At 39.7% G+C, this 12,750-nt stretch overlaps 1 protein-coding gene across 1 annotated transcript; it reads right to left on the bottom strand.

Moving 5' to 3' along the window:
• Positions 1-5,427: 5,427 nt before the first annotated feature.
• On the bottom strand, positions 5,428-12,072 carry LOC118562671 (C-type lectin BML-2-like). The gene is made up of 4 exons (XM_036135361.1): positions 12,027-12,072; positions 5,971-6,315; positions 5,779-5,876; positions 5,428-5,674 (listed from the first exon to the last, which is right to left on the bottom strand). Exons 2-4 carry the CDS (start codon positions 6,269-6,271, stop codon positions 5,567-5,569), a joined length of 507 nt encoding a protein of 168 aa, XP_035991254.1. The 5' UTR covers positions 6,272-6,315; positions 12,027-12,072; the 3' UTR covers positions 5,428-5,566.
• Between the last annotated feature and the right edge of the window lie 678 nt (positions 12,073-12,750).

Raw genomic sequence — 12,750 nt, 5'->3', positions numbered from 1 at the left:
TCTGCGGTACTGCTGCTCTCTGGGATTGAAGGCGGAAGCAGCAAAACAAACGACGGCGCCCGTAACATTCAGGAAGTTATGCTTGATATTGTGATATTTCGGTGTTTGCGGAGAGTCAGGGGAAGAAGGCAACCATTGGTGAATTTACTTGAGAGAGTCGGCTTTTGGGAAGTGGATGAGACAAACGAACGTCTAATAAGGATTTACAGACGTCGGAAACAATGACAGACCGCTGAGGTTCATCACGCTGCTAAGCAGAATCATCACTGGAAACCGTGTGGCACGGTAAGGAAGCTAGTATTATTATGAATGTCTGAAATTTGTCTGAATGGAGTGTGAATCGGGACGTGCAGCCAGACACGCCGGAAGAGACGCGGACAGTCAGCTGACTGTAAGGGGATGACTCGATCTGCTCATGCACTTTTTGTTATCAGATAACCGGGATAAAAAAAACAGGCCGAGACCTACTCAGGAACTGGTCTGCAGTTAGCGCGGTCCGGTTATGTTTAGCGCGGTCCGGTTCAGTCTGCTGACCATTTACACACAAGATTTATCTCGGTTACCGAGCTCGGACTGGTCTCGGCTCGGTTAAAAAAGTGTAGTGTAAACGGGCCTATTGTTTGTTATGTGCGTCTCGCTGTCTCGTCAAGTCCGCTCTTGGTAAGAACACATGAAGATCGGATTTGGGGAGACCACGAGCACACATAACCTATCTCTATGTATTGGAACAGAAGCGTACTCGTGTACTCATGACGTCATCACACGCACAGTTCTTTAGTCTTTTTTTAACATTCAAAACTATTTATACACTACACCATCATACCTTATTGAAAACATTTTTAAAACAATATTTTTAATATCTAAAAAGCGTAAAAAAATACAGAATTGTGGGTATAAAACCAGCAATGGCAGGAATTTCTTCGTTGGGGGTGGCACTAGTCATAGTTGTAGAGGCGTTTAAATCTTTTAAAAAAAAATCAGCCCTTTGTAGAAGCAAAATGAGCAATATGAGCAATATTGCTGTTGCTTCGGTCGTTGGTCAGCTTTACTACGAGGCTGAACAGGAGGTGGCGCTGTTGAGGACGCAAATCCGAGCAAGGAGAAGGTTGGTGAGGCAGAGGAGGCTCAGAAGGCAAGCTTTGCTAACCCATCTGTGCCAACTGGTAGGGAGCTCTAATAACCAAACGGTGTCTGACATGAACACTTAAATGTGAGATTACATAGGATGAAATTTTTGGCCACTTGTACATTCACTTCTTTCAATTAATAATTGCTTTAGTCTTCTCCTCTCCTTCAATGACATTGTGTTTTACTTCCTTTTTATGCAAATATTTAAAAAACAAGAAGCATCAGTTTCTGGTGTCATATCTAGCTCTTTAAATAAATAACATGCTGTTGTTCATGGTATTTATCAGAAAAGTACGAGTGTACACAGAGGATTTTGGTTCTCATATAGGAAAAAATGTATTGGGATTTTCAAATCCTTTGGATGATTTTCTTTAAAAAGAAAATATCAAACCAGGACAGCAGATCTACTGTTGCAGCTTTTATTTTGAAAGAAATCCAAGAGAAAACAACAGAAAGAAGCATTAGTATATAAATGCATTCAGTGCTATGGTAGATGGATAAATATTTTTGGAGGTTGATGTGTTTGCTGTGTGAAGATTATAGAAAAAACAGACATCCATTAGTGGTTTTATAATGTTATTTTCCTTTCCCTACTCTTCCACCAATGTGAATGGGATTGCCCTCTTATTGTCACTGGTTCTGAACCTGTGACTCCATTCATCCCCAACCGTATGCTCCAATAAGTCGAGATAGTAAAAGAAAATCTACATAATTTACAGCACTGCTTGCCCAACATCATAAAACAGCATGTGTTTCTAGACCTGTTAAGGTTTTCATACAATACAATAATGCAGTGCTTCTCCACCTACCTACAATTAATACCAAGTTTTCCCAAGTACCATCATACTGTCAACATGTTTTAAAACCAGACCTCAGCTGGAATTGGACTTTTCCACATTGTGTTTTATTTGAAAAATAAAAATCCATGCGTGTATGTAAAATGAGAGGTGTTTCAGTTTCGTTGTCCAATCCCTGTATTATTACGAAACGAACATTTACATCTTGACTTAAGTATATATCCTAATTTTTATTTAGACAACTATTTGAGTAGAACAATGACCAGTGCAAAATTAAGTTGTATTTACCGGAGATGAAGTGTAGACTGCAAATTCTGTCATGGTATGATGGCTCCCACAGTCGATTGGGACTGTCTGCCTGCATCTTTTTCATTGAAATTATCCATTTCTTTCTTCGTCCTTCTGTAAACGAAAGAAAAGTACCTCCGACGGTTTGGAATGCCTCTGTGTGCAACCGGGAGCACAACAAGAGGTAGGCATTGTTTAGATTCCAAAAATAAGGCAAGGCGAGGCAAATTTATTTATATAGCACAATTCAGTACAAAGACAATGCAAAGTGCTTTACATGATTAAAATATAGCAAAATAAAACAGAATAAAAGCAAGTAGGAATAAAATATAGATAGAAAATAGAACAAAAAAGTGGTGATTCAGTTAACTAGAACAGTTGAAGGCAATCCTAAACAAATGTGTTTTTAATCTTGATTTAAAGGAACTAAGGCTTTCTGCATCTTTACAGTTTTCTGGAAGTTTGTTACAGATAAATGGAGCATAGGAACTAAATGCTGCTTCTCCTTGTTTGGTTCTGGTTCTAGATATGCAGAGCAGGCTGGAGTCAGAAGACCTGAGTGGTCTGGATGGTTGATACACTGATAACAAGTCTGTGATGTATTTAGGTACTAAGCCATTCAGGGATTTATAGACTAACAGAAGGATTTTAAAGTCTATTCTCTGAGATACAAGGAGCCAGTGTAAGGACTTTAGAACTGGGGTGATGTGCTCTACTTTCTTAGTCTTAGAGAGGACGCGGGCAGCAGCGTTCTGGATCAGCTGCAGCTATCTGATCCACCTTTTAGGAAGACCTGTGAAGACACCGTTGCAGTAATCTATTCGACTAAAAATAAATGCATGGATTAGTTTTTCCAGATCCTGCTGAGACATCAGTCCTTTAATCCTGGAAATGTTCTTCAGGTGATAGAAAGCTGACCTTGTAATTGTCTTTAGATGCTTTTGGAGGTTCAGGTCTGAGTCCATTACTACTCCCAGATTTCGGGCCTGATTAGTGGTTTTTAGCTGAAGCGACTGAAGCTGTGTGCTAACTTTTGATCTCTCCTCTATTGGTCCAAATATTATTACTTCTGTTCTGTTGTTATTCAACTGAAGAAAATTTTGGCACATCCACGTATTGATTTCTTCTAGGCATTTACTCAGTGCTTGAATTGGTTCATAGTCACCTGGTGACATAGTGATGTAGAGCTGTGTGTCGTCTGCATAGTTATGGTAGCTGATGTTGTTATTTTTTATTATCTGAGCTAAAGGGAGCATGTAGATATTGAAAAGGAGGGGACCCAGGATGGACCCTTGGGGAACCCCACATGTGATTTTTGTCATCTCTGATGTAAAATTACCTACTGATACAAAAAAGTTCCTGTCCTTTAAGTAGGATTTAAACCAGTGGAGAGCTGTACCAGAAAGGCCAACCCAGTTCTCCAGGCGTTCTAACAGGATGGAGTGATCGACAGTATCAAATGCTGCACTGAGGTCCAACAGAACCAACACGGTGGTTCTACCACAGTCTGTATTTATATGGATGTCATTAAACACCTTGATAAGGGCTGTCTCTGTACTGTGGTGAGCACGGAAACCTGACTGGAAAACGTCAAATCGGCTGGTCGTTGTTAAGAAGGTGTTTAATTGTTGAAACACAGCTTTTTCAATAATCTTACTGATAAAAGGGAGGTTTGAGATGGGCCTGTAGTTCTGGAGTAGAAGTTTGTCTAAATTGTTCTTTTTCAGCAGTGGTTTGATAATTGCTGTTTTTAGGGACTGGGGGAAAACACCTGACAGAAGGGACGTGTTTATTATCTGGGTCAAATCAGACGCTATGACAGGTAAAACTTTCTTAAGGAAAACTGTTGGTAGAACATCAAGACAGCATGAAGAGGAACTTAGCTGCTGAATGATCTGCTCTAAGCTTTTGTGGTTTATTTGGCTGAATTGGGACATTTTGTCAGGATAAATCCCAGCTGAATACGGCTTTGGTTCTAGAGTTGGTGTGGATGTACAAACTGATCCTCTAATTTTTAGGATTTTCTCAGTAAAGAAGTTAGCAAATTCATTGCAGGCCCTGGTGGAGTGGACATCAGAAGCCACTGACACAGGAGGATTTGTTAACCTGTTGACTGTGGCAAATAAGACATGAGCGTTATTAATGTTTTTCTTGATGATCTCTGAGAAGAAAGATTTTCTTGCATTTTTCAGTTGTAAGTTATATCTGTAAAGTCTCTCTTTATAGATGTCATAGTGAACCTGGAGTCTATTCTTTCTCCACCTGCGTTCAGCTTTCCGACATTCCCTTTTTTCACTTCTAACTGCTGGAGCATTTCTCCACGGAATAAACCTTCACTTTAACTGGAGCAATGCAGTTAATGATAAGTTAAAAGTATGGTCTAATTGTCACGGTGGTAGGCGAAAACACTACTGTTTTTGCCTACCAGCGTTACCTGGATGTAGCGCGGAACTGGTCTATAGGGAAGAGGAGGAATGATGGGTCTGAGCTAAAACCGCTGATGTTAGAAGTTCCTTAAAATTACCCTTAAAACTGCTGATAAAAGCACCTGGGTCCGGGGGAAGGGATGGAGAGGAGCACTAAGAGCGTTGAGGCACACAAACACTGCGCATGTAGTTAAAAAATGCTAAATTAATAAAAACAAAACCTATAAACAGAATAAGTAGCTGTATCTGGTTAGCAGGACTGTTTTCTGATCCAGCGTGCAGCCATGACTGAAGGCTCTGACCGAAGGCTTTATCTGGACCGCTTTTCCCCCCTTGCCTTCTGCATACACAGAACTGGATGGTACTGGCTTACTTTCACCACTGGTTAAGACCAAAATTATTTATAACTCTAATTGCCACAAGTTGTGAAAGTAACTGAAACAGCTCCGTAGAGGCAGGGTTTAAACTGAGCTCTGGATGGACAGAGCTGTGATCGGATCATCCGCAGCCCATATGGGCTTTGTAATTTTTATGCGTGAGAAATGTCATGTGTTGCGTGTGAAGTCAGTGAAATGCGTGTCACACGGTTAATGCTTGAGAGTTGAGAGCCCTGCTCAAGGATGCAAATATTTAATTATATCTATATGTACACATGAAGCTCTAAATCCAGTGAAAGGTAAGGTTCTCAGGACATACTGACAGACTGTATGCGGGGATTCCTGCTAAAAATTTGCTTTGTAAAATTTAATAAGCACACTGCACACAGAGTTATTGAAGATATTCGTCACATTACATCCTAAACATGGTATTCCAATTGAAAAACAAAGCTACATCTAAAACAGTTATGTTTTTTTTTTTTTTTACCACACATCTTAGTGGGATTTTACATCATCAAGACAGATTCTGAGCAATTCCCCTGTGGTCTTCTTATGGATTGTGTTCCTCAGCATCCACAATGAAAACTCTTCCATCAGAGTGTTTTTTCCACTGAAGACCAATGACACCATTTACATTTCCACTCAGCTTTTGTTTCATCTGGGATAGAGAAAGCACCAATTTACATTAACCAATGTATACATATATTTTATGCTGATTGAAACAATACCTACACTTAACTTAAAAACATCTGAAAGACTCACTTGTTCCAAGATGCTGTTTTGCACAGCAGGGTCATTTAGATCCAAAAGTGAGTCCTGCTGTCTGATCCTCAGTTTTATGACCTGCAGTTTGGTTTCTCCTAACACGCAAAATAACAGCAATTTAAAATCTTTCTTCATTTTGCATGTTTATCCATAGCTATAAATTTGCATTGGTTAATTATTTTTACTTACTGCATTTGCAAAGGAAAGGATGCACTTCTGTGCATTTCCTGTCTCCCCATTTACCAGAATCAGTCTTCAACAAAGCAACACAATTTTCATCATATCTGGGATTTACTTCTTGGGATTCTCTCCAGTACCTTAGCGAGGAGTTAGTCAGGTCTGACCATTCCCAGGGATCTCTGAAGAGACCAACATATACTTTATTTCCATTGGCAAGATCCTGGACTGTCTGGTATTCTGCATCATTCCTCAGACTGACGAGGTCCGTGTAGCTTTTTCTGCAGAAATCTCGAGCAGCGGTCCAAGTCATTGGCTCTTGACCAAGGATGTACTGAGCTTCTCCTTGTTTTGTTCCTGAAAGGGGAAATTGTACATTATTTCATGATTCTTACAACAAAAACAATAGTATTCACCAGGTGGGCAGTGATGTCAGGGTTTTTGTTCATCTTTGAATATTTAATCATCCACACAGATATGACATGAACTGCTTTGCATATGTGTTAGTTTGCATGTGAAAAACAAGTGCAAATGCCGCAGAAAATATCTGTCTGCCTGTCTGTCCTTCCATTCAAGGCAAGGCAAGTTTATTTATAAAGCACGTGCTGTACATAAAAAACACAAACAGAGGAACGGAAGCATCACAGAGACATGAAAAACATTGCAGAGCCAAGCACGATGCATTGGAATAGTAGGTCAGACATATAAAATAAGCTGGACTACAAACTTCAAGATCAACATTTAAAGGCAATTCTAACACAAATAGGTTTTTAGCCTTGATTTAAAGGAACTCATGATTTCAGCATTGTTATAGTCCTCTGGGAGATTGTTCCATATAAGTGAAGCATAAAAACTAAATACTGCTTCTCCGTGTTTGATTCCTGTTCTATGTATGTAGAGTAGGCTGAGGCCCGACAACCTTGGTGTTCGGAGGGTTGACACATTGATAAGTAGTGTATCAACTCCCCAATGTGCAGGTACCCATAAAAATGCAACCACAATATCCATCATATTAATTTGATACAATTCTTTTTTTATTTCTACTACAATATCTAACCTATCTGAAAAACTATTTTCTATGCTAATTAATGACGAACTTGAGTGTGAACCAATAAGTGCTCTGATTGGTCTTACTTCCTCTATCCATTGTAAAGCAATCTGTATTGCCAGCAATTCTCTGGTATAAACTGACAGTTCATAATTTATTCTTTTGTTCACTCTAATATTGAATTCTGGAACATAAAATTCAATTCAGTTCAATTTTATTTATATAGCGCCAAATCATGAAACATGTTATCTCAAGGCACTTTACAAAATCAAGTTCAATCATATTATACAGATTGGGTCAGATTATACAGATTGGTCAAAAATGTCCTATATAAGGAAACCAGTTGATTGCATCAAAGTCCCGACAAGCAGCATTCACTCCTGGGGAACCGTAGAGCCACAGGGAGAGTCGTCTGCATTGTACATGGCTTTGCTGCAATCCCTCATACCGAGCAAGCATGAAGCGACAGTGGGAAGAAAAACTCCCCATTAACGGGAAGGAAAACCTCCGGCAGAACCGGGCTCAGTATGAACGGTCATCTGCCTCGATCGACTGAGGTTACAGAATGCAATTCCCAATATGTCACCTAAACTTTTTGATGCATCTGTATATATGTGAATATCACCATGGTAACTGTTGATATATGCCTGTATTTGTTTATAAAGATTACCTTCTATTTCTTGTCTACCCACATAAAATACACTGTAGGATCTGCAAGAATCCAGGGAGGAGCTATTGGTATCTGAAGCGTTGCACTACAATTGAGTGGATCTAATTGCATATCCCAAGCCAATAACAACTCTAACGACTCCTCGTTACAGAGGAGTGGTCCAGTTTCGGTCCATTCTGCTGACTTAATGGCTTTAACGACCGCCCATTACTAAGGGGTGGTCCTGTTTCGATTGAATTTGCATGTTATCTAAGCCATTACAGGCCTTTGTTTGGTAATGGTATAAAGCTTGTTACTCATCATTACTCCAGACTTTTTGAATTGAGAAAGCTTCCGGGAGAGGAAGCGAAACGTCTTCAACTACGGAAAACGTAGTTGAAGACGAAAAGTCCAGTTGCTTTGTTTTTTACTTTTTTTGGAACTAATTGACTGTTTGCTTCACCCACCAGTGTTAGGCTTCCCTGATTTTAGTCGACCATTCGTTGTACACACTGATGCATCACATCAAGGCTTGGGAGCAGTATTGTATCAACAACAAGTCATTGCTTATGGCTCTCGCACCTTAACAGCAGCGGAGAAGAATTACCACTACCACGCAGGTAAACTAGGATTTCTAGCACTGAAAAGGGCAATCACAGAGAAGTTTCGCAACTACTTGTATTACACACCAACCTTTACTGTGTACAGCGACAACAACCCACTAAGCTACATCTTGTCTACAGCAAAACTGAAGGCGACCACCTCCAGATGTGTTGCAGAGCTCGCTGATTTTCACTTTACAATAAAGTACAGATCAGGGAGAGCGAACGGTGATGCAGATGCCTTGTCCAGGATGCCGCTGGATGTAGAGTCAATGATGAGCGAATGTTGTAAGGAGCTGCCACCTGATACTATCACCGCCATGGTTCAGGGGGTTGAGGTACAGAAAGAGCCTCATGTAAATTTGTCACTTTCAGCTGTATCTATGTCAGTCTCAGTTGAAGATGATAAAGACCTTGCATCAATCAACCCCATACCAAAGGATCAGTTAAGAAAGGCACAAATGTCTGACCCTGTCATCCATCCCGTGCTTGATTGTAAACAGTCGGATTCAAAACTGTCACTGCAGGAACTGAAAGCACTCAGCCCAAAGACAAGATGCCTTTTTAGAGAATGGGACAAACTAACAATAGAAAGTGACGGTATTTTATACCGGGCCACAAGTTCTCGCAAGCAGTTGGTTCTACCAGAGCAATACAAAAGAACAGTGCTTGAAGAACTGCACAATAACATGGGACATCAAGGTGTAGACCACACAGTTTCTCTGGTACGTGATTGCTTCTTTTGGCCGTATATGCATTCTGACATTGAACACTATGTGACTAAAGCCTGTACTTGTCTCAAGCAAAAAAAAAAAAGCCATGCCACAAAACAAGAGCTCCCCTAACCAATATTGTGACAACACAGCCCTTTGATCTGATCTGTATTGATTTTCTCCATCTTGACAGATGCGAGGGTGGATATGAGTACATTCTCGTAATCGTTGATCATTTCACACGCTTTGCACAACCTTATGCCACCACATCAAAGTCAGGAAAAGCTGCTGCCAATCTCATCTTCAATGACTTTACCCTGAGGTTAGGGTTCCCCTCCCGTATCCACCACGATCAAGGAGGAGAGTTTGAAAATTATATTAAAAAAAACTTGGCCGTGTCCAGGACAACATCCTATCACCCCATGGGAAATGGTAAAGTGGAGCGAATGAACAGGACATTGTTGCAGATGCTTAAGACACTGACTGAGACACAGAAATCAAACTGGAAGGAGTCTCTGAACAAACTGGTGTATGCCTATAACTGCACCCGTTGTGAAGTGACAGGTTATTCACCATTTTACCCTCTGTTCGGTAGATTGCCAAGGCTTCCAGTTGATATGCTTTTTGGTTTGTATGCAGACTCAAGTTTCAGCAACCAGCGAGAGTACGTGGAGAAATGGAAACGAGGGATGGAAGAAGCATATGCTATTGCAAATGAACATGCTCAAAAGGCTGCTCAAAGGAGTAATCAACATGGCGGCCACGCAAAGGAATTACGTCATGACGCCCACATCCTATTAGAGTAAAAGTTCTCGCTGAGGAAACATCTCTTTTCATTGTCATTATTCCTCCCTATTTTCAGGGGCATAAACATATGCAACTTTCAAAGCAGTCCTATCTGCTCCCCAACTAAATGTTTAGTTAGATGTTTGCCTAACTAAACATCTCATATTTAAACCTGTTTTACACGTTTCTCAAACTTTCTGGATGTGAAAACTTCATGCAATTCTTTCATCAAACCATAAAGCTGGAAATTTCAAATGTTTAACATCCTAGTTCTTCATTTTATAATTTAACCTTAAGTTTGCAATTATTTTTTTTTCCATTTGAGGAAAATTACTTTTTCTTTCATGACACACTCAACATTTCTACCTCCCAGCCAAATTCAGAATCAGAATCAGAATCAAGTTTAATTGCCAAGTAGATTTGCACTTACAAGAAATTTGACTTGGTGTTGATGGTGCAGACAAAAAATAAAAATACAATATTAAAAAATGGATATATATACAGAAGCTATATACACTCAGTAAACTGTGCTCCGTCATCTGCAAAAAGTGAACTACAAAATCCATCTTCTGTCTCTAAAATCATCATTAAGCAAGGGCCTTATTATGCTTCCCTGGGGTGTTCCATTTTCAATATAATTTTTTCTTGAATAGTTCTCCTTTATTTTGATATGTTTATGTTTCCCTACTGAAAAAAAACATTTTAACATCCTATCTTTAATACCCATGATGGATATTTTAATCAGAAGCCCTTCTTTCTCCACCATATCGTAAGCCTTCTCTTTATTAGAAAATACAACTACAACAGTTTCTCTGTGCTTTTCTATTTTCATGGTCCAAAAATAGAGCAAGTCCCATAGTTAGAGTTGCTTTCGGCAACAGGAACACTGTTATTATGGGCATATTAGATGTTTTAACCTGATAAAATTTAACCTTTGTTACTCAAAATCAGTGATCATTTCAATGTGTTTATGAATTTTTTTATGTTTTCATGATGTAAAGCACTATGAACTGCCTTGCTGTTGAAATGTGCTACAAATAAACTTGACTTAACTTGATTTGTCAACTGCTGTTCAATAATAATAATCATCTTTATTGTCATTACAACGTAGATTCCAATGAAATTTGTTCTCTGCATTTAACCCATCCCCTTGGGGAGCAGTGGGCTGCCACTGTACGGTGTCCGGGAGCAATTCAGGGTTAAGGGTCTTTCTCAGGGAGCCAGGGTGGCAGTCTGTGGGAATTGAACCCAGAACCTCCGGGATACAAGCACAATGCTCTAACCAATATGAAATTGGACGAGTCTGCAGTACAATGTTCACCATTTCCCAGTTGCTGTTGATAGTGTGCATTGTAATTGTGAAATACCTTAATATACCCCGGAATGTCCAGCCATCAATCTTTATAGTGAAGCTCTCTGCCTCCTTCAGGGTCTTAACAACTTTGGCCTTGGACTCGTCGTAGAAAAAGAATCAATGTGCAAGCAAAATGCACACGCAACGGATTGCTGTACGCGATTCTAACATCTGAAGAAGTCTCCTAAATCCCCAGTCTTCCACAACAGAAAACAGCCTTATATACTGTAAGTTGCAATAAAAATGGCAATGACTCTTATTATTGTTGCAGCTCTTGCATATGAGTGTAGAAGCGGAGGTCCAAATGCTTTTTTCACCATTGTCTGTCCTTTCGGTAGTAACTTCACAGGTGGTGCTGATTAAGCACAGTGCTGTGATGGTTCTGAACGTGTCTTTACATTGTGCTAGTGTTAGCAGCTGTTTAAGGTAATATTATCCTGCATCCATCCATCCATTTTCTAACATGCCTATCCCTTGTGGGGTCGCAAGGGATGCTGGTGCCTATCTCCAGCTGTCAATAGGCGAGAGGCGGGGTACACCCTGGACTGGTCGCCAGTCTATCGTGGTATTTTCTTGCAGTGCTTACATATTGTCCATGTCTTGTCTGTCACTCTGTCGCCATTTCTCATTCCTACAGGAAACCCAAAATGCTGCCAAACAATTGGTTAAAAAGTTGTTGGGTTATATTCTATTGCAACTTCATCCAGCAAAGCCATTCCAACCACAACTGACTGGGTAGTGCTTGCGAGACAGCAGTCGTGTTTGTTCTTATTTTATATAAAAGAGATTTGCTGTCCAACGGTTAGAGCAAATTATTAATTACGATTTTTAATTAGCATTTCCAAAGTCATAATTAAAAACATAAATACACAATAGTTACATGTTATTAGGACCAAAATTCAAAAGTATTACTTACTGTCAAAGCAGACTGGAAATCTTGTGTTAGTACAGGCGATTGTATAAAGTTTTCCATTATTGTAATCAGTACAGTTATAATCACCTAATGAGGCCCATTTTAGGTTATCTCTTTCTCCATCCTTGTAGAAATCTTTGCCTGTCAGAGACCAGTGCCACATTTTTTTGCTTCCTTTTCGCAGCCCAATCCACACCGCATCACTGTAGTTATCTGCAACAGTTTTCAGAACCCTATCCATCTCAACCATGTCTTCCATGGTGGCCAGGTCAATGCATGTTTCTCTGCAGTAGCTCTGGGCCTCGCTCCAGGTTTTTGGAGTGTGAAATAAGACGTACTTGTGCTGATGCACGCAGAGAAAAAGAGAACATAGTCCTGTGGAAGAAAAGTTAGAAGTGTACAGATAAACATTAGCTGACATTTTGGTGGGATTGGTTCTATTAGAAAAATGTGCTTCAGAGAAAACTACATTTCACAATTAAGACATGAAGAAACACTAACCTGTGAATATCGTTAGCTTCATGAAATCTTCCATGGCTGTTATGAAGTTAATGGGAGAAGAAAATAACTGAGATTAACTTTTATATATGGAAAAACTTTACATAATTTCTTACCAGTGGTTTATAAAAGAGGTGGAGAGATATAAATGCAGATGTAATGAGTTGTTTGTGGTTTCACTTCAGGGTTCCTTTTTATTTAGGAATGTATCAATTTACAAATGTAGATT

Source organism: Fundulus heteroclitus, chromosome 3 (assembly GCF_011125445.2).
Source record: "Fundulus heteroclitus isolate FHET01 chromosome 3, MU-UCD_Fhet_4.1, whole genome shotgun sequence".
NCBI lineage: Eukaryota > Metazoa > Chordata > Actinopteri > Cyprinodontiformes > Fundulidae > Fundulus > Fundulus heteroclitus.
Note: the sequence above shows the minus strand (reverse complement) of the source record. Positions and strands in the feature narration are given on the sequence as shown.

What these genes read in the sequence shown, in the direction of transcription:
- LOC118562671 (XM_036135361.1), bottom strand. Translation starts at nt 6,271, where the DNA reads ATGACTTGGACCGCTGCTCGAGATTTCTGCAGAAAAAGCTACACGGAC. An exon ending in TCCTTTCCTTTGCAAATGCA is followed by an intron (nt 5,877 to 5,970) that starts GTAAGTAAAAAT and finishes TTTGCGTGTTAG; the next exon opens with GAGAAACCAAACTGCAGGTC. An exon ending in AAAACAGCATCTTGGAACAA is followed by an intron (nt 5,675 to 5,778) that starts GTGAGTCTTTCA and finishes TCTCTATCCCAG; the next exon opens with ATGAAACAAAAGCTGAGTGG.